This window comes from Aotus nancymaae, unplaced genomic scaffold (assembly GCF_030222135.1).
Source record: "Aotus nancymaae isolate 86718 unplaced genomic scaffold, 86718_ANA_hifiasm-v0.15.2.pri h1tg000072l, whole genome shotgun sequence".
In the NCBI taxonomy this organism is placed as follows: Eukaryota; Metazoa; Chordata; class Mammalia; order Primates; family Aotidae; genus Aotus; species Aotus nancymaae.
Window position 1 is genome coordinate 1,580,675 of NW_026988487.1, and position 22,934 is coordinate 1,603,608.

General features: G+C 36.8%; 2 protein-coding genes across 7 annotated transcripts in view; both read right to left on the reverse strand.

The window, feature by feature from the left end:
* SKAP1 (src kinase associated phosphoprotein 1) overlaps positions 1–22,934 on the reverse strand; it is a 324,123-nt gene that overhangs the window by 141,302 nt on the left and 159,887 nt on the right. The window lies entirely within an intron of this gene.
* The window catches only part of LOC105717062 (nuclear transport factor 2-like), a 35,891-nt gene continuing 20,522 nt past the window's right edge, over positions 7,566–22,934 (reverse strand). The window contains exon 3 of the mRNA XM_064367452.1: positions 7,566–10,185. Within this exon, the coding sequence (XP_064223522.1) occupies positions 9,809–10,185 (377 nt within the window). The 3' untranslated portion in view covers positions 7,566–9,808. The remainder of the gene's footprint in view (positions 10,186–22,934) is intronic.

The window sequence follows — 22,934 nt, forward strand, 5'->3', positions numbered from 1 at the left end:
TCTATTGCATTTATCAGAGAAGATGCAAAATATAAAACTTTATTTCATCCTGGTGTGCAGATTTCCATATACTTAACAAGAACTCACCTGGTGTCTATATTACAAGAAAAGATTGCCCTTATAAGACAAATTATATTCTAGTCACTTTCAAATGAAGTGGATTCACCAAGCACACAGTTTATCTTCGGATCTGCAAGTCTTCCTTAAAGCATGACTGTGCAACAAAAGAGTTTTAATGCCACTCCACTCTGTAATGCACTGCATACTAACAAGATTTATATACATTACTGGTGCCGTTAAGGAAACTTAAATGACTTGCAGTTTCTCTAGATGAAATTTTAAAAAATCTTAAAAAGGGTGTGCAGCATACAAATGAAATCAGATTACATTAGAAGTTGTTTAAAAGTACAAACATAATACTGCTTGTGTACCAGCTATGGAACACACAGCAAAGATTTGTTTTACTTCTCTTAGACAAGCATTCTACAGTCACTGAACATAAACAACCATAAAGTTACAGCTGCTTTTAAAATGTCACTTAGGGACAAACTGTATAGATGGGAAATTAGATAGTACTGAATGGTTCTGGAGAAGGACCAGGCCTATACTCTGAACTCCTAGCTCTGCATTCATGAGAAAGAATAAAATATTTCTCATCACCAATCATGTTTTCATATGTATGTACCTATACTTACAATGTGATCCAAAGAATTTATCAGATTCAGAATGTTTAACTAATACTTTACAAAATATACTTAAAAATTGAGTCTAGTTATATTGTATGAAAATTGAGAAAAATGAGGTAGATGAGGTTTGGGTAACAATTAGAATTTTAGGCAGATGCTTGAATGTACAGAATTTTTTAAAATAGGGAACTCTACAGAACATGCTGCAAAAATGACTCAAGCTAAGATTTCCAGGTAAGTATGCTAAGACAGGCAATACTTTTAGTAGGCTGAATAAAATGTAGAATAATCTATATTTTAAAAGTGCATAATGATGTCAAATCTTTAAGCTTTCAAGCAGAGGATATGCAATAAAATGAAATCATTAGGCAAAGAGTGGTCACTGTTATGATGAGAAGAAAAAATAAGTCAAAATTCTCATATCTATTATTATATTAGAATAGTTCACTTTCTTCTCTACATAATAACATTGGGTATTAAAGAGCCATTTATGCATACCTTATTATTATTTATGAAATTACAAGTACACACGGTGTCTGATAACTCATCTCTCTGTATTAAATAGGAACATACATTGTTTTTTAAAATGTCTGCCTTTAACAATGTGCTAAGTAACAGCTTTCCATAGCATAATCATGAATGCATTATATAATGTGCTTTATAAAAAGTTATTAAGGATTATGAGTATAGCAACGTAATTCTAATATAAATATGAATAAAGCATTTAGGAATGATATTTTCACTTAGACTGTTACCTATATAATTTGCAGCAATACAATTATCATAGAAGACATACCACATTTACAGAAAAAGCCGTTTCCACGAATGTTAGTAAAAATCCTATAACGTAGGTGTTTTTCTAGCAATTTCAAAAAATCCACGCCTTTAAAAACATGAGAAGAATCCACAATGCCACCTACAGTACTCTCGACAGTAATCTTGCCTTGGCAGGAAAAAAGATCAGCTTTATTTGAAAAGCCAGGTGCATGTAAATTTCCAAACTGCAAGTAGGTGGCAGTGGAGACATTTCTGGATGGCTCTTCTCAGTTGGAAATGTAAAAGGAAGAAGAAACCTCCTTAAAAACAAGTTAGAAACATACTAAAATAAATAATTTCCTGAAATGTAACCTTCCATAGCAGATCACCATTAATAGCTAATAAATTATTTGTCTTTAGGGACCAAAATCCCACCAATCTCTTAATGAAGACATCCATAGTATGAAAAGTGAGCAGCAAGGATGACAAAATTAGAAAAAAATGAAAAGAGAGAAGGGTTGGACAATTGTTTCCCACAAATCTAAAAGAAATAATTAGGAATTTGATGTGGACAAGAAACTCTGAGACTAGCAGCATGAAATACATGAATTTAAAACTAGTAAGTTAGCTTTTTAAGAAACCATTAAGAAATCTCCTGTTTGAATGTGAACTTAAGAGTAAGGGAGATAAATTCATTAAGATCTGGTCTTTAATGAAGAATATCAATTGAGTCCATCCAAAAAATTGTGTACAAGAGGCTATTAAACAATGTAGACATATTTAAAGTGTGCTCAACTCTAAACAAATACTAGAAACATTAGAATAAAACTGCCTAAATTGTCTTTCAAGGTTAATGAGTTGGCAGTTAGATTCATTCCATTCTCGAGTTTACCTGCAAAGATAAGCAGGTCATTAAGTTGTATTATCAGTTCAATCTAATTGATCTGACTTGTGGACATCATATTAGAAACTGGAAAGTGCCCAAGATTAAACACTGGAGGCATGTGTGTGTGTGTGTGTGTGTGTGTGTGTGTGTGTGTATCAATACAGATAGAAAGAAATAGGTAGGTAAATGGGTTGTAAGAGGGGAAAAAGGAAATTAGTGACATTATTCATATCAGAATCATCATGTGAAAAGAAATGAAGGTAAATATCCAGATCAAAGCTTTTTCACACCATGGCTATCTCAAATCAGCTTTTCTCCTTTCCTTAACTGGTTAATCACACACACACAGTTAACAACAAAGGAAGGTAACCAAGTAGTCAAGGGATGCAAGAAACCTGGTGAAAACAAATGCCACATTCTTAGTACTACTGTTCCTCTGCTGGAACGTTCTTCTTCTATTCATATTTTAAGATTCACCTCAAAATCCAGATGCTCTAAAATGCTGTTCAGAATCCCTGACATGAAATAATTCACTCCCTCTCCTATAGTATTTTTAAAAACTTCTATTATGGCAATTACCACATTTTAGAATTAGAATTATTATAGCTATGTTTGGGTCTGAATGACCCCCAAGTCTGCAAGTCCTAGGGGGCAGGGGGCAGTCCTTGATAATGTTTGGAAAATTTCTGGTGCCATGCTTTTCAAGGAGAGGATGCCTCATGTGTGTTTATCTGAATTAGTTGAAAAGATGACTTAAAACCATCTTTCAAAATACACCATGTTTCAGTGTGTGGACAGTAAAGAATCTATGTTTTGGTGAACAACAGAAGAGTGACATGCCTGTGGCTCACTCTGAATAGAGCCTTATAAAGCCTTAAAAAGAAATGTGGCACCAACCTTTACCGTCTCCTTATATACCCAGGAATTATTGGGAGTTACAGGGTTAGTTTGTTTGCTAGGAGTAAGGCCTGAGAATCACTAGTGAACTGGCCTCCTGGAAGCAGTAGGGGGCGTTTTATGCTGAGGATGCGAATGGAGGATGCGCTCACAGACTGTGATGGGCAGTCACCTAGTCATTGTCCCGGTGACCTTTTAAATGTAAGCAGCGGGAGGTATAAGTCAGGCCTGGTAGCAGTGATCAGAGTCACAGGGTAATAAACTGTAAAAATTCCAAAAGCAAGGTTCATATTGAACCCAGCATTCTCGAATTAAGGAAGAAATTTCTTAGCCTAATTAATAGAGTTTTTTACTTAGGTTTCCCTCACCAAAAGGGATTTGGTGTCATTGTTTTCTACCCTTTCTATTCCTTGCTCCCTTATAGCATTAGAGGTTCCTTTTGTTTTATGGTGGGGGAAAAAAACCATACACATAATGAAAGAATATTGAAAAAAGTCTGTAAAAGCTCCCCTGAGAGAGAAAAATCTCTGGAAGTCATTCTTCCTTTTGGAAAGGCGTTGGATCAATTTCATTCTTCTCCAGATAACACATAAAACTCAGCACCAGGCTATGTAAGTACAACAAAGTTTCAGTGAGGCTTTGTTTCTTGCTGCCAATGGTCTGTGACTTCAAATTTCCTGAAATACTGGACATACTGAGACATGAATGCTGCAAGCATCTAAAAATATTAGTAGTGTGGCTGCCTGCAAAGAAGAGGGACCTACTGGAGGTGGCAGAGCCTTTTGCATTGGAGGGTCAGAGAGAATTATCCACCTGCAGGAGGCCCCCAGTCAGGAGGTTAGAAGACCATATTTAAGAAGAAGGAATCACTGTTCAAGTTTAGCCGAAAACCAGTACATTTCAAGAGTCTTACTAGACAGCAGAGATAATAAAAATGACCCAGCAAAAGGCATATATTAAAATTGGACCAGGATGCATTTTTAAGAAAGCCAGAAAACCCTTAAGAGCTTCAGAATGAGAACCACACACTTTTTTAGGGGGCGGGGGGAGGGTGGAGTTTAATAAACTGCAGTTTTGGATTACCTTAATCCATATCCTTAATCTTGAACTCCTGACCTCAGGTGATCCGCCCACCTTGGCCTCCAAAGTGCTTGGGTTACAGGCGTGAGCCACCGCACACGGCCAATCCATACTCTCAATCTACAAAATTCTATCATTCACTGTTTCGGGCAATGTGACATTATATTTTATTGTAAGGTATTATAGTATATTTCTGTTTGATGAGTAAAAACTTGAACAATTAAAAGAAACAATGTATACTGTAATCTCATTGCATGAAGATTTGGTTTTCCTATTCTGTTGTACATTTTAAATTTCTTACCCTGTTAAAAAGCCCGTAAAACAGATTTTGTGAACATATGTTTTATGAATCAATGCCAAAATAAGAGTGGTAAATTCCTCAATCACAGATATAATCTTTAGAAGTCAACACTTAATTATTCAGCCTGTGGATTTTCCATGCTTTCCTGTCCCTCCTCCTTGTCCATATTTAGGTATTTCATTGCATATACACACTTCTTTTAGAAAGTAAGCAAACAAAACAAGTAGAAGAGATGAAACTCAGATTTGAAGATGTGGATATCTATAACATTACTTTGAAATGTTATTGGCAAGGAAAAAGAAGTTGAAGCTAAAAGATAATAAAAATTGCTGTAATTTAAGCATAGCTTTCATTTCAAAACAATATTTCATGTGCAATTTTTTCAAGTGTTTCTTTAAAAGTTTTTGCAAATTAATGTGGTTAGGATGTTTCAAACTAACACAGTAAATAGATTCTCATCTCAAAATTTTACCTACTTAAAAACATTTAAGTTTTACTTAATACTGACGTTTAGGTTGATTCTTCAGTAAACAAAGTGAGAGCTTGTCATTAACTACCAGCAGGTGGTGGTATTCACAAATAGGGTACAAGAAATACTGAAAAGGCTATGAATATAACCAATATGTGGTTTAGATTTATGGATTATGGATTTTAAAACATTTTTAATGGAGTTGTCAGCACTCTGAAACTACTTCCATTCCCATCTGTTCCACATGAATGTGGAAACTTGGAAGTCACTTTAAAATATGTGCCTGTAGAAAGTTTTACATTAAGAACATTGGGTCTCTTTATAAAAGCAGACAAATATTTTCTATTTTTAAATATTTATTTTTTCTGTATAACAATGAGCTTCAAACATGCACACGTATCCAGACTCTTCCAATATTTTGGAGGCCTCTAGGTTTAGAATCTGATCAATCATCTATTCAGGGCAGACACATACCAAGAGGGAGCATGGACTGTATACTTTAGCCAAACTAACCTGAGCAAATGCTGAATGGTGGGCACTGTGCATACAGTTGCTAGGGAGAAAATATGTCCTTTCTTGTCTCCAAATATAAAACTCCCAGGTTTCAGAGGATACAGAAGCAACAAGAGGCGGTGAATTCCAGTCATCAAGTCAACAGCTTCAGGGGCTTTAGGAACAGGCTGAAATTATTTGGTTTTGACCGCCAGATGACCTCCACTGCTGCCCAGTCTGATGGACAGTCGGACCATTAGTTCTTTTAACACACATTCTTTTCCTGAAACACAGACACCACTCTGCGTTTGCACAGAGCAAGAGAGGAGAGCAAACGAGAATGTCTGAAAGGGAGAGACAGAGATGTACATTTGCAGAGAACCTTCTAAACCAGCCGCAACCCTTCTAATGGTCTACGGCCTAGGCCAAGAGGAATTCAATCCAAGCAAAGAGACATCAGATAATTAAAAAAAAAAATCTAACTTAAGAAATCTGACTTTAGGCTACAATTGGGCAAGATTATATCTAATAAATGTTCAAAACAAAAATATGGAAATGCTTAAAATTGACTTTTTTTATTTTCAAAAGCTAGATAGCTAGCTTAAAAATCAGCAACACTACTTAAAAAAAATATATATATATATATATACACATACACACACACACACACACACGCGCGCACATACACACAGATCAAAAATACAGAGGTCACTATGTTCCACTTAATGTTAGTTCAGGTTTACTGCAAAATTGTTTTCCACTATATACTACCCAGCTCTTTGAAATTCATTTAATGAGTTTAATTCCCAGGTCACATTACTGTGGTATGAGATTCAATGTACCTTTTATTTGTTTTTTTGGTATGCATGTGTTTTGATGTGTGAATAAAAAGTAACTTTTTATTCTTATTATTCTTGTAAAACAAATCAGGAGTTAAGCTTTGCTTTCAGACAAGCTATTGATCCAAGGTAAAAACTGAAAAGCACGAAGATTGTACTCCAAAGAGACCCATAAAGATACTGAACTTTGCCAGGAAAGGAGGGGGGAAAAGGGAGTAGAAAAGGAAATTTAGGTAGAGGATAAAATTTTCTGTACATGATGAATCATTCTATCTTTAAATAAAGCAATATTCAAACTTACATTTAATCAAATCTACAACACACACACACACACACACACACACACACACACACACGCCCCCTTTATCTCCATTTTCTTGTGGTTGTGGCTGACAGAACTGTGCTTGTCCCCAGCCTCTTCTGATTTTCCTCTTGGGATAAGTGATGAGCTATGCTGCCGTCAACGAGGAAACATCTGTTTGACTTTCTGAAGCTGGCATGGGGAGCTGAAGTCTGAATCACAAATGCCACTTTCACAAACAGATCTCCCACAGGAACTTTGCTAAAAACATGACTCTACTGGGGTGAGGCACAGCTCTGGTGAGTGATGGGGAAAGCTGCACTCCTTTCCAGCTATTTGAAACAATACACACTTTTTATAGGATTTGTCTGTGGTGGGATTTAATGAAACCCAATCTGTTGATAGAAGTACCTAAATCCAGTTTTAATTTGGAAAGTTAGTTCATACTGAAGCTCCAAAGACTCTAAAACTGGGAATTTTTAATTAGTAAGAAAGCTATGGCCAGGCGCAGTGGCTCACGCCTGTAATCACAACACTTTGGGAGGCCGAGGTGAGCAGATCACGAGGTCAGGAGTTTAAGACCAGCCTGGCCAACACTGTGAAGCTCCATCTCTACTAAAAATACAAAAAATTAGCCAGGTGTGGTGGCAGATACCTGTAATTCCAGCTGCTTTGGAGGCTGAGGCAGGAGAATTGCTTGAACCCAGGAGGCAGAGGTCATAGTGAGCTGAGACCATGCCACTGCACTCCAGCCTGGGCAACAGAGTGAGACCCTGACTCAAAGAAAAAGAAAAGAAAGAAGGAAAGAAAGAAAGAAAAAAAAGAAAGAATGAAAGAAAGAAAGAAAGGCAAGGACACTGTGGTGTGTGGTTACTGTGTATTCAGAAAAGACACACGAAACCTCAAATTATTTTTTAAGCATATTGATGTGGTAGTTAAAAATCAGCACACAGTTTTCACATTTTATTTTATTCTAGTATAGTTGTGATCAATAATGTGAGTAACTCAGGAATGCCACTCTGGCTAGAGGTGTGTCTAACACACCCAAACTGTAACCTTTCACTTTTTCCTCCCCATCAAACAAGGGAGAAAACACCTTTGGGAGCTGCATCTGACCAAAGGCAAACTCCTGTGGCAGGTGGAACAGGGAGCTGGCCATGCTCCAAATGCCTCTTCTGTTAGAATCTTCACATCTGCATATCTTTTTAGGTGGTCCAAGTTTTCAGTTAAACTTATTTTTTAAAACCTCTTTTCTTTAGTTTAGTGATTTTTCTCTTTATGAAAAATGACTGCTTGCTGTTGATTCCTCTCTTGGGATACTCATTCTCTCCTGAACAAGGCTCTCATTTCCTTGTCAGCACTTGGTTTGGCTGACATCACTGTATGATTATTAACCTGTGAGTGAGCTAGAAATATTTTAGAGACAATCTAAACACACACACACACACACACACACACACACACACACACACACGCACCAGCATAGTCTATTCAACTGAAGTATCTGCCAAAAATAATAGATTTTATAAGCTGTATCAAATAGGTCTTAATGTAAATTGTCAGGCTGGTGCAAACAGCATGCTGCATATTTCTACTTCAAAGGCAGAGAGCATTTGTGTCAGAAAGGAGTTCCTTTACTGTTTAAAGATAGTTTCCACCTTTGAGAATGGATGGATAATTGCCTGTAAAATAAGTATTATATTATATATAACAATAAATACACTATTGAAACTGTTAGTTCAAGAAATCAAGTCTGTGGCTGGAAAGCAACTTAATTTTAGAAATTCTGTTTTCCTTTCCTTAGTCCTCTTTCACTTTTTTGAAATTTAAAAATGATATTTCTATTTTACAATTACTAGAGAATATTCCTGGGTGAATGAAGTGGAAATGTCCAAATACACATGAATTAGCTTTCTTTCTGTGACTAGACTGATATAATGCTTTCACTGCTTTAAGGAAATCCCTCATAGAACATAGCAGATGACAGAATTAGTGCATAGGATATCATTTTATCATGGAAAAAATGTGATGCCAAACAAATAATTATTTTTCTTAAATTTGTTTTCCACATCCTTCCCTATACTCAGGGCTCTGAATGTTCCTACAACATTTAGGATCTTCTGATAAATTTCCAACTTCTGAATTACGAACACTAGTAAGCCTTTTCTAGCTTGAAGTGAAATTAAGACATGAAGTAGATATATAAGTTATTAGGCCTTAGAAGAAAAAAAAAACAAAATTAGATACCTCTCAACATACATGATTTAACTTAAACAATACCTCAATTTTACTTCGTTTTCACAATAAAAAAAATTGAGCAAAAGGAACAGTAGTTGGAGAATTCTTCCAAAATCAATTTTAATTAAACACACACACACTTTAATGTTGCATATGCCTGTTTAATCAATGATTTTGGCTCTAAGGTGATACCATCAGCATTTATACTTCAAATTACTGCTTGGTACTAATAGATACTCTATACACAAGTCTTCAAGGTCAACACCCGAATTATTGCCCTATATTAATCATTAATAACTTAGAAAATAATAATTTTCTAAATCCATTTTTTCTCAAGAGCAAAAACACCTGCTTAGTTTAATTTGCTACTATTAAAATGATTTGTGATTAATATCAATTAATTTAATATTAGATTGCTTACAAAATTATTTACGATATTCCTACTCTTTCACCACTTGGTCTTTTTTTTGTTGTTGTTAAGAAAATTTTTGTGGTTTTATTGTATCATGAGCCATTGAACCATCTGAACAAATCAACGTCTGGGTGGTGAGGCAGCTGCTTTCTCCTTCACGTCTTTGGGTTACTAGAGCAACTTGTCAGTAGATTAAAAAAAAAAAGGACAACCTTTTGCATTACTTAAGTCTTTCCAAGGCATGCGCTGGTACAACACAAACTTCTCCCGTCAGATGCAACTAGTCTAGCGTCCAAACAACATGCACAACACCTTGGTGGCAGCAGCGCACTGCGCCCACTCTCGCTGCGGCCCTGCTCATTTGTGCATGATATTTGGAGCATCTGGAGGAGTGGGAATAGTATTGGGAAGAGGAGGGAGGAGGAAACAGCGTGAGTGCCTGGCTGAGAGGTCAGCCGAAGTTGTGCAGGGCGAGCCTGAACATGTCATTGGTGCAAACCCAAGCATCGCTGATGTTCTTTAATAGGAACATCTGGTGGAACCCCATGATGGGGTCTTCATCCGCCTTAAGCTGGCCCACAACCATGCTGATGATGCAGCTATCTGGCGTGGGCTGATAGTCCTGCGCCGTGATGCTGTGCTGGATTTTCTGGAATGGAAGGCTAGACAACTCCACAATGGCAGCTTTCCCCTGGAACTGTTGTCCTTCCCACGTAAGGCATGACGCGTCGATGTAAATTGCGCCTAGTTGGGTTCTATCATTATCAAATAACTGGTAATAATGTTGAATGAAGCTGGATCCAATCTGCTCCCAAATTGGCTTGTCTCCTATTCTGGAGCGTCAGCCGGCCTCACAGAGACCCGATGGGCTGGCATGATGGCGGCAGCGGCGGCGGCGGCAATCCAGCCTCACCACTTGGTCTTAAGCATTGAGCCATGGGAGATGCTTAGGAATTCTGTTAGGAAGGGTAATTACAGAACCACACAGGTGGGGAGGACCTGACAAAATAGATATCAACAGGTAGATGGAGGGAAGGGAGAGATGGAAAGGCACACCATTTCTTGTGTGATTATACAGAGGTTGTTTATAGGTACCTTTACATTATTACCTCATGTCTGTATTATTACACCCATTTTACAGATGAGGAAAACTAAAATCAGAGAACTTAAATTATTTCTCTGAGATCATACAGATAGTTAACGTAATAATCCAGTGTAGGGTTTGGAATGCTTTACAAAATGAATCTCATCAAATTCTTGAAAGACAGACATTATTCTCTAGAGTTAAAAAAAAAAAAAACTTGAAGATGCCTCCAATGCAATATAATAAGCCAATTATAAAAATGAGAAGAAGATGCAAAGGATATCAGTCCTGGGCAACCAAACAGTAAGTAGTTAACCCTCCGAATAGTAAACTGAAATAATAACATGAAAAAAGACTACTTAAAAAAAAAATCCCAAACCTCTATTACATATTGTGCTTACTAGTCAAAAGTCCTAAATGACAGTTTCCTAAAACTTGAGTACAGGCAATCCTGACATGCAAACCCCTGAGTGACCACATAGAATATATATCCATTGCTGCCACATCTGACACAGAGTCTCATGGAAAATAGTTGGAAGACTGAAAAGGATGTGTTGGTACAAAGTAGAGAGATTCAAGTTAATTTTTTTTCTTTTGAGACAGAGTCTCACTCTGTTGCCCAGGCTGGAGTGCGGTGGCATGGTCTCGGCTCACTGCAACCTCTGCCTCCTGGGTTCAAGTGATTCTCCTACCTCAGCCTCCCAAGTAGCTGGGATTACAGGCACATGCCACCACACCCAGCTAATTTTTGTATTTTTAGTAGAGATGGAGTCTCACCATGTTGACCAAGCTGGTCTCTAACTCCTGACCTCAATTGATCTACCCACCTCGGCCTCCCAAAGTGTTGGAATTACAAGCATGAGCCACCGCGCCAGCCTCAAGTTAATTTTTAACCATAATGCTATATAAACTAAAACTACAATAAGATTTTTAAGGTACTTAATAAAACAATTCTGAAATTTACAGGAAAAATAAAGGGGTGAAAATAGCATTTTGAAATTTTCAAAGAGAAAAGTCATGACTGACACAATATTTAAAACATTCTAGAGCTACAGTAAGTCCTAGTATTGGTACAAAGATAGATCAATAAAATAGGATGAAGAGCTCATTTTAGATGTAATATACTAATGTATAATAAATAATGCACCACAAGTAGAAGAGGGTGATTGAATAAATGATTTTGAAGAGAATAGTAATTTGGGACAATATCAATTTAGATTCTTGTCTCACACTGATCAAAATAAATTTCAACTGAATTAAAGGTAAATATATGGAAGTCAAATTATGGAAAAACCAGAAAAGAACTGAATGTTGAACAAAGCTCTCTAGAGAAGAAAGGACATTTTAAGTTAAAAGTGATTAAATAAATAAGTAAATTTGACCATGTTAAGAAACCGAACAAAAAATAACTTCTCTGTGTAACAAGTATCTGTGTACACCAGGACTAGAGAATGTGGCATAAGTGGGAAGAGCTTCAGGAAGCTGAGCCTAAGGGACTTGTATTTCCAGGCAGAGTTAACTTGCTATGAGGTCATATTCTTGTCCAAAATTATGTAACCCACATTGTCCAAATTATTGTGCTTCCTCATTATTCTACCTTAAATACCATAATTTAGAGATTCATTTATATTTTGAGAACACAAATATGTTTTGAAGGATAATGGAGATAACAATCACTTACAAACTGGCTCAAACTAATTTAATCAGCTTAGCTTCCTTCTACATCTAGCTGAGATAAGCAACACTAAGATAAAGAAAGCTTTTATCTGGTGGGGAGGGAAAGTAAGCGGTTTGGGAGTTTAATAATAAAAAAATAAAAACAACTTATTTTCAGAGTCCTAAAATATGAAAAACAGTAAAAATTTAAACCATATAGAAAACATAAGTAAATAAAAATCATCAAAAAAATCTCAGTATTTGTGACTTTTTTGGATAACTTTTTTGCATACATGCATGCACCCACACATACACACCTAATTTTAGCAAAATCAAGTCAGTCTTTAAAAATTTTTTTAAATTAATTTATTTTAATTTTATTATTTATTTATTTATTTTTGAGACAGAGTCTCGCTCTGTCACCCAGGCTGGAGTGCAGGGCTGCAATATCAGCTCACTGCAACCTCAGCCTCTCAAATAGCTGGGACTATAGGTGCACACCAGCATACCAGGCTAATTTTTGTATTTTTGTTAGAGATGGGGTTCCACCATGTTGGCCAGGCTGGTCTCGAACTCCTGGCCTCAAGTGATCTGCCCGCCTCAGCCTCCCAAAGTGCTGGGAATACAGGTGTGAGCCACTGTGCCTGGTCCTATTTTTTATTTTTTTAAGGCTAGTCAAGTGAACAAGTAAGTCTTTAATCCTGTTTTATAACATGCTTTTTTATCTTCTAAAAGGTCAAGGCTATTTTTTACCAAAAAAGTAGATTGTTATTATTGTGTTTATAACATACTATCCATGATTCAGATACATTATAATTTATTTCACAAATCTCCCACTGATGGATACATATGTTGTTGCCAAATTTTCACTAAAATTATTACTGCTGGAATTCAATTTTTGTACAACTGAATTTGGAAATGTTTTTAAAGGTGGTGTAGGTTTAAGGGGGGTGCATGAGCATATGGTGAACCTGAGCAGAAGAGAGGTGTCAAAAGGAGATAGAAGAGCACCAAGGAAAATTTTGCTTGTTTCTTTTTAAAGCATTTCCTAGGAAATAGAAAGAAACTTTTATCACACACTTCTCTATTTTTAAGCTCCAGGGAAAAGGTTAGTGACCTATGATTAGCCATGTTGGTAATTACATACACCTTTCTGGGCTTGCCTAAGAATCTAAACACATATTTCAATTGTAACCATATTAGGAGTACCAATAATTTTTAAATTGGAAACTACATATATATATAAAGTCAACAAAATTGCAATATTCATTCAACAAACCTGACAGTGATTATTAATATTCTTTTTTCTTTTTTTGAGACAGGGTCTCACTCTGCTCCCTAGGCCAGAGTGCAGTGGTTCAATCACAGCTCACTGGATCCTTGGCCTCCCGGGCTCCAGCAATCCTTACACCTCAGCCTCCCGAGTAGCTGGGAACACAGCGTGTGTCACCACACCTGACTAATTTTTTTTAGTATCATTTGTAGAGTCGAGGTCTGGCTTTTTTGCCCAAGTTGGTCTTGAACTACTGGCCTCAAGCAATCCTCCTGCCTCAGCCTCCCAAAGTACTAGGATTATAGGCATGAGTAACTGCACCTGGACTACTCTTGTTTCTTGATTTTTTTTCTCTAGTTCAGTGATTTTTAAGAGCTGGTGGGAACTGTGTTGAATAATTTTGGAACTTTTCAAACCAAGCATACTTTCTCCAAACTTCTGATTTGACTTGGATGAGGGCATTAATATTCTGAAAAATCTCCTTAGGGATTCTGATGCATACCTCCCATATCACATCTACTTCTCGTCTGAGAAGTGTTGCTTTTTATGTATTGTTACTTTATCAATTTATGTTTTGACATCCTAAGTGAATTGATATCCCCCTTTAAAAAAAAATAGATGGATATACTTCTTCTGAATCTCAAAGTTAGTTATAATGCTTGAGCATCGTAAATATATAACAGTTTATTGGATAAATGAATGATAGATAACTATGTACTTTGGCTATTTAATTCACATAGAAAATTTAAATATTATAAAAGCAGTAATGATTCTCAGATGTTTTTTAAAATAAATCCTCTTCCTTTTTTTTTTTCTTGAGATGGAGTGTCACTCAGTTACCTAGGCTGGAGTGCATTGGTGCAATCTCAGTTCACTGCAGTCTCTGTCTACTGGGTTCAAGTAATTCTTCTGCCTCAGCCTCCCAAGTAGCTGGGACTACAGGTGTGGGCCACCATGCCTGGCTAATTTTTGTATTTTTAGTAGAGACAGGGTCTCACCATGTTGACCAGGCTGCCTTGAATTCCTGATCTCAGGTGATCTGCCTGCCTAAGCCTCCTGGGATTACAGGTGTGAGTCACAGTGCCTGGCTCCAGTGATTTTAATATTTATCTTTTCTTCCCTCTTTCTGTCCTGTTTCCAAAGAAGAGGAGGCTCTATTCCCTTCCAAGGACAACCCTGCTAATTCGACCCAATTTGACCCTACTACAACTGCCATCACCTCCTTCCTTCTCCTAGAAAACACTCCATCATCTATGTTTCCTGTGTCTTATACTTCCAATCCCTCCTCCTCCACCAACTCTTTTGCTAGAAAAGACTCACTTTTCTCTCAACTTCAAATCCCTGTGGCTGTTTTATTCCCTTTCACTTTACCAGACGTCCAGTAAAGCAATCTATACTGATGCTTTCACTTGCCACCTCCCTTTACTTCCTCAACCATGGAGTTTTGGCTCCCACCTTTAAAGCTACTATTAATTTGTCCTTTCAAATGTACCCAGTGACCTGCTAATTGTCAATCCCAATGACCTCTTCTCAGTCCTTATTCTCTCTGACCCCCCTGCAGTATTTGATATTGCTGACCCCTTTCTTGAAATTATTTCCTCCCTGGGTTCTCCTCCTACCTCTAATATCCATTAGGGCATCTTTGCTAGCTCCTCTGTCTGCTTCATCACATGTTGACATCTCCCAGGATATTATCTCTGGTCCTCTTGTTTTCTTTCTCTACAGTCTCTCCCTGGATGATCTATTTCTTGGCCTTTAACTCTCAGCTTTAATACAGGGGATCTTAAATCTTTCTTCATCCTGAAAAGCCTTTCATTTGAAATTTTGAACTTGTAGTTCTATGTTCTCAGTGTGTAACTTCTTGAACTTGAATGATGAGTTTGGTTTTGGACATTGTTGGGTCAGTGTTCTTAGCTGCAAAGCAGAAACTGACTCAAGGTTGGAATCAAGGGTGCTCCTGAGGGCAAGGGACAGGAATCACAGCAAAAATCCCAACTATTGTTGCTGCTACTGCTGCTATGAATATCATCACCAGATGTCCTCATATCTTTGTATCACTGGATTAAGATTCAAAGTCTTCAAAGAGGAAGTATCCATTTGGTCAAGCCTAAATCATGTGGTTGGGCCTTAGTAACACCAGAGTTGGGTGAAGAAGGATTTGATAGTGGAAAGGGACCGCTATATCTTATTAATACCACACATAATAGGAGATAATACGAAGGGGATGAGAGAGTTTATAAGAAGGGGGAGGGTCTGACTGCAATGGCAATCAATGAAACATGCCCACCACAAAATACTAAGGTTGATTAGTCCCCAGTATCTTAAAAAATAAAGCCTATCACTATAGGTAACAGGAGTGGATCAAGAGAGGAGTAATAACCATACGATTCCCAAATAACCCTAATCTATCTTCCCAGCCACTCGCTCTATTCTCCAATATGCCAATGATTTTTATATAATTTGCTTTTGTTTTCTGCTACTTTCTCTTTGTAGGGAATTCTTACTTTCTTTATTTGGTTAAATCTTACTTATCCTTCAAGATTTGGCTAAATGTCACCTCCTCTGTAAAGTCTTCCTTGATTCTCCCAGGCAAAATTAATAATTTATTTTGTTCTCCCTCCACTTAGCACTTTGTTGAAAACACTAATATATCTTAATGATTATGGTTAGTTGTACATATCTGTTTTTCATTGGATTATTAGTCCCTTGAAGGCAGGGACTAGGTCTTATTCATCTTATATCTTCACAGTCTACATCAGTAAGGAAGAATTAGGAAGCAGAAGGGGTAATGCTGCTGTAATGATGAGGTCTCTTAACTTATGGTTTACATTTTTTCAGCTTAATTTCTTTTGCTCCATACATGGTACTTTCTTAATCATTTCAAATGAAACGGTCTATAAAGTTCTAGGTCAACTTCACCCTGGGTTAGGTAACTTTTGTTATTTCTTATTCTTTAGCTGAAGGAAGCAGAGTGTAATGTTCCCATTGCTCTTTACAACTGAGGTGCCATCAGTATTTTCAGAGGTCTTACAAGCAATTCAATTTTGCTTAATTGATATATGTTTCTTTCAGAAGCACAGATTGAGCTAGTCGAATGCGTTTCTCTGTATCTTAAACACTGGGCTTAAAACTAAGAACACTAAAATACTTTACCTAACAAGTGCATTGAGATCTTTATGTGACAGACTTTAGACACAGGAGATTGCCTCCAATAGAAATAGTCTGTGATTATGAATCAGTGTCCTTATGGTAAAAAATAGTTCTATGAAATGTCTGCACAATAATATGGTAAATAAGCATCATAGGTCTGAAAGGAAATTTAAGTTTCTCTTTTAAGAATACTTCTTTTATATTACAGAAATGATCGCATTTGCTTAATACATTTTTCAAAAATTAAGAGAATGCTTTTAATTTCCTAAAGGTTAGGAAAATGAAGTACAATCAGAAGGCTACATTTGTAAAAGAAACTCTTATTAATAGTTAAATTTATCAAGTGGACATTCAGCAGCAGCTGAGTATTAAAGTTACATTTCTAGAAAACTAGGTATTTCATACCTAATCTATGCTTAGGCAAGCCTCAAAACCTCAAACTAACAGACCCTCTGTCATTTGTGGATAGTCTAATTTATCTGTACTGAAATTAAACATTTAAAAAGGTCTGATTATATGATGACTATATGGAGCATTCCTGATTAGAAAAAGGCTGAAGATGTTAATTTATTTTTTTGGTTGATTCTGACCATATTCTGTCATCAACAGCTTTTTCAGTTCCCACTTTTTGAGGCAGGTTTCAAGAAAATGGAAATTTGGGGTTACTATATTGGCCATGTAAAATATAGGAAGGGGGAGGGTCTGACTGCAATGACAATCAATGAAACGCGCCCACCACTTTAAAATAAATAATAAAGTTGATTAGACACCTTTTTATTTTCATTGAGTGCTTTTCTATGACCTTTGGTCTTTCTCTGCTGCCCAGGCTTCCAAGTGGCTTAGGACTACAGGCTCATACCTCTATGTCCAGCTAATTTTTTATATATTTTTTGTGAGATGGAGTCTCACTATGTTGCCCAGGCTGGTCTTGAATTCCTGGCCTCAAGTGATCCTCCCCTCATCTCAGCTCCCAACATACTGAAATTATAGGCTTGAGCATCACTGTGCTTGGCCTCAGCTTTATTTGTTCTAAAGGAAATTATGAATAGTAATGGTTGTTACATAAGTAACCTCTATAATGTGGGAAACCATTAAACACCTTTTACATACTCTAAATAAGAATTATGCTTTGGGTTTTTATCATATTCCTAAAATATTTTCTAGCATGAAACGTCTAACTTAAAATTACACACAAACACATATTCCTATTTATCCTTCAAGACATAATATAGTCACTGTCATTACAAAGCCTTCTTTGTGCTAATACAAAGCTAATCATTCTCTCTTCTCTGCTCCCATGTTACATTTTACCATGATCATTTTCTTGTATCTCTATCCTCCATTAGGCATTGAGCTCATCCTGGGCAGGGGCCAGACCCTCTTCATGTTTGAATTTTCAGTGTTGTTTTTTCTTTTCTTTCTTCTTTCTTTCTTTCTCTCTCTCTTTCTTTCTGTCTGCACCGTTCTTGACACATAGTAGTAGACGTTCAGTTTGTTAGTTGAACGAGTTAATAAATGAAAAAATAAATTACATGTATATAATAGAATATAATTCTAGCACAACAAGATCTCAATTATAATAAAACATAGTTCTAGTACAACAACAGCTCAACAAGAGTGGAGAAAAGGATGAAATCACATAAAGTCTTCTGAATGTGTTAATTATGTTGAACCTAATGCTAAGGATAACAGAAATCTTTGAAGAATGGCAGCATGACTATATTAAAAGAGGCTAAGAGTGAGTTTTGGGAAGTCCAGTTGAATGATTAATAGTCCAGATGAGAATCCATAATGGCTTGGGTGGAGATGGCAGGGATGGAGAGTAACAGATGTAGCAGAGAAACACTTCTGATGCAGAATTGATAGCATCTGGTGAGTGACTGGATATTGGGCTGGGGTAAGAGAGAGGAAGTCAAAGATGAGAGCACCATTTACCAAGAGAAAGAAGAAAAGGGTACAAGTTTTAGGAGGAGAAAAAGTTTCAGACATATTGAGTCAGGTACTGGAAAGACATCCATGTGTTACTATAAGGAGGGTACTATTCCTATCCTCCCCTCTTACACACAAGGAAACCTGGGCTGAGGGAGCTTACATAACTTGCCAATTGCTTCCCAGACCTGCCTCCAAAGTCCATGTTGTTAACTCCCAGGCCATACAGCATATGATCATTTGTTTAAAGAAAGCACCAATATATAGCAAGCTGAGTTACACTCCTGACTTCTGGGCATTAAATGTGTCTCAACTGAAGCAACTATCCTGGAGGATGAGGCCACTTAACAGCTTCCAAAGCAAGGTCACGGTGGTATTCTTAAAGCCTCCTTCCCACACACTTCTCTGCCAAAACAGATGGCAGCAAAGCCAAAGAGCACTTGAGAAAGACATGGAGCAGAAAAAGAAAAAAAAAAAAGGAGGATCCTCAGGGCACTGGTAGAAGTGCAAAGGTCTTGTTCAGGTGAAAGAAAATGTGTAATAAAATTCACCGGTTCAGCTGAACAGGTAATTACAGAGTTAATAAAACAAGGATTCCTGACACAATAGATTCTAACACTGCCATGGGTGTCATAGTCACTAAGTGACTTTTTAGTTTGCTGATCATTGATCCACTAGACACTAACAGCTCCAATCGGATCAATGCAGGATAACATATGAGGAGGATTTTGCATGTTAAAAATCTACTGGAAATTTTACATGAAAGAGTTCATTATCTGGGTAATGTGACCTGTGTCCAAATGATACATGTGGACCATTTGTCAGGTTTTTTAATGGAAAAAAATGAATTTTTTTCTAAAAGCTTAATTATGTGAAAAATTCCACTGCCGAGAAATTAAAGCCACTTGGGTGTCATGAATGTGTAAACGTGTTAATTTGAGGGCTGTGATACCTAAAGAAGTATATTTCACTCCACTCTCTTAGTTTCCCTTTCCCCAGTGGGGTCATCTCATCCATCTTCTCCATTCCTATGGCCCACCAACATTCTGTTCTTGGGTCTTTCTTTGTAGCCTGGGCCAGCTTCCATTTTCCCTAAATCCTTCTTTCCTGTGCTCACAGTGCCTTCTAAGAGCTTGTCTCCTAAGGCCAGAATTTAACCCAAGGTCCCCTTTGCCATCTTCATCCCCCTGGGGCGTCATACCATTTTATCAGAAGAGAGCAGACAGATAAGAAAATATACATGTGGCAAATAACTCATATATCGCTTGGGTTCTAGAAAGACAATTGATGTAAAGCAATAACAGTAAGCTCATTTATGGAAACTAGACAAATCAAAAAGAGTTCTGGAAAACATATTTTGTATGTTTGGTTTTAAATACTTCATTGAGATAAAATTTACATAAAATACAATTATTGGCCTGGCCCTGTGGCTCATGCCTGGAATCCCAGCATTTTGGGAGGCTGAGGTAGGCGGATTCATCTGAGGTCAGGAGTTCAAGATCAGCCTGGTCCAACATGGTGAAACTCTGTCTCTACTGAAAACACAAAAATTAGCCAGGTGTGGCGGTGGGTGTCTGTAATCCCAGGTACTCAGGAGGCTGAGGCAGGAGACTCACTTGAACCTGGGAGGCAGAGGTTACAGTGAGTCGAGATTGTGCTACTGCACTCCAGCCTGGGCAACAGAGTGAGACTCTGTCTCAAACAAAAAGAAATTAGAAAGAAAAAAAAAATAAACACACACACACACAAAATCCACAATTCTTTTTTAAATGTATAGTTTAATGAATTTTGACATATATATACATATATATATAGTAGTTGTATAACCACTCCCAAATCAAGATATAGAATATTTCTATCACTTGGAAAGCTCCCTTATGCCCCTTTGTAGTCAATCCACTCCTTCAATCACTGGCTTTGCCAATTACTGATCTATTTTTCTGTCTATAGCTTTGACTTTTTAGGGATGTCAAATATATGAAATCCTATAGTATCTAATATCTTATGTCTGGCTTCCTTTAATTAGCATAAAACCTTTAAGATTCATCCATGTAGTTGTGCGTATCAGTAGTTTATCCCTTTTTATTGCTGAATAGAACCATAATTTGTTTATCCACTCACTAGTCGATGAATACTTGGGCTGTTTTCAGTTTCAGTGAATAAAGCTGTTATAAACACTCAAGGCAGAACTTGTACTCAGACTTAGGCACTCTAAACCCAGAGCTCAAGTTTTAAAGCATTTCAGTCTACTGGTGCCCAATCAGAAACCATGAAGCTCTTTGTCATTGACATGGCACTCCCTGATAGGGTTCTTCTCACTGCTCCTAGTTCCCATGATGTTTTCCAAGTGGAGTCTACCTGATCACACATCAAGCGCCACCCATTAAGGCTGGGAGGCAGAGGCAGCATGCTTTCAAATTGTGCTTTAAAGAAAAACCTTTATATTCCCAAACAAATTAAGGGAATTTACTTGTAAGGAAATCTAATTTAGGTAACTTTAAAAGGAGAGCTTAGAAAATAAGAAATGAACACTGTGGGCATCATCTAGTGGTCCATGGCTTAAGATTTAACATGGCACTAAAAACTTCTCTTACCCATAAGTGTTGATCTAGTATAATTTATTATCTTTGGAACAGTATAAGTTTATTATAAAATCAATGAGAAAATATATGCCAATAGGCATGACCTCATACTCGTTTAGAAAAACAATAAAACAAATAGAGACATAAATATTAATATTTACTAGTTTATAGACAGGCAAGACAACTTTTTAAAAATTCTAGTTTATCTAATGCATATATTTTTAGTACTGCAGCAATAAGAAAAACCTGAAGAACAACAGCTAAGTGTAACTAAGAGTATATATTCTATAGTTAAAAAAATCACACAAGCATTTACTTGATTCTTCATGCACCAATAATAAGAATGGCAAAGAAAAACAGAAATCCCAAAATCAAGTAAGTTGTCTTAGCTAACAATATCATTTGGAAAATTCTTATGTTTGCCCAAAGTTGAACTGTACCTAATACTTCCTTTTATGCCTTTCTGTTTCATTTTATTAGATTAAGAAATTACAAAAATTTCAAACATGTACAAATATATAGAAAATAATGTAATGAAGCTCCTGTACCTATCATCCAGCTTCAACAATTATCAACTCATGGCCAATTCTGTTTCCTCTGTTTTCCTCCATTCATTCTTCATCTCTACCTAAATTAATGCCTTCTTTGTTTAACTTTTTACTTTGAAATAATTTTAAGTTTTCAGAAAAGTTGCAAAATTAGTACAGAGTTCTCATCTATCCTTCATTCTGTTCCCTCAAAGCGAACATATTACATAAGCACAGTATAACTATCAAAACAAAGAAACTGCTTTTGGCTGGCAAGGGGTCTCATGCCTGTAATTTCAGCACTTTGGGAGGCCAAGGCAGGAGAATTGCTTAAGCCTATGAGTTTGAAACCAGCCTGGGCAACATAGTGGGACCTCATCTCTACAAAAAAAGTAAAGTCAGCCAGGCATTGTGGTATACGACTGTAGTCTCAGCTGTTTAGTAGGCTGAGGTGCAAGGATTGCTTGAGCCTAGGAGGTCGAGGTTGCAGTGAACCAAGATTGCCTCGCTGCAATGCCACCTGAGTGTCAGAGGAAGACCCAGTCTCAAAAAAAAGAAAAAAAAGAAAAGAAAGAAAGAAAAAAAAAAGAAACTGCTTTTTTTTTTTTGGTAAGGGAAACTGCACATTTTTATACTCCTCTGCTAAATGCAAACCCACCCATTTGAGGGAACAATAACTACAAAATGCCATCCACTCTTAGCAATTATGTAATTCCATGTAATTATTTTCTCAATTTGGCTAAAAAAAAGCAAGTACTTTAAGATCTCTAAAACAGTCATAAACTAGTGCATTTTCTAGTTAAAAAGATGTTTGGGAGAGTCAAGCTCCTATTTCAGTGGCAGAATATAATTTAATAATTATCTGAATAGAGAAACACCAATGAAGTTGTGGCTTAGACATGTTGGGCATTTCTAAAACATAGGTAATATCAAGAGACTCCTGCTCTGAGTCAAGACAAATGAGCTTCCCCTGCCACCCAGCATAACTGATGAGAGAATGCAGAGAAAAGAGATTAGACTGTGACAGAGAACTGGAGAAAGTTTCCTAAGGGAAGACATGTTTAAAGTTGTATCTAAAATTTAGATGTAATAAGAAAAATCAAATAATAATATAATTTAGATGCATATATCATTAAGGCAGCATAACACAGTGCTTAAAGCCACTGTCTAGAATCAGACTGCATGGGTTCAAATCACAGTTCAACTTGCTCTTGGTCTGTGACCTGGGACAAATTATTTAACCTTTTCAGATTCTGACTCCAAGTGCTTATAATAACCTCTGCCATCTATGGATGCATCAGCTTTGGTCCAATCAACTGTACAGCAGAGATCATATGTCTACTGACTTGGTTGACTGGCTATATTTCACTATAGCT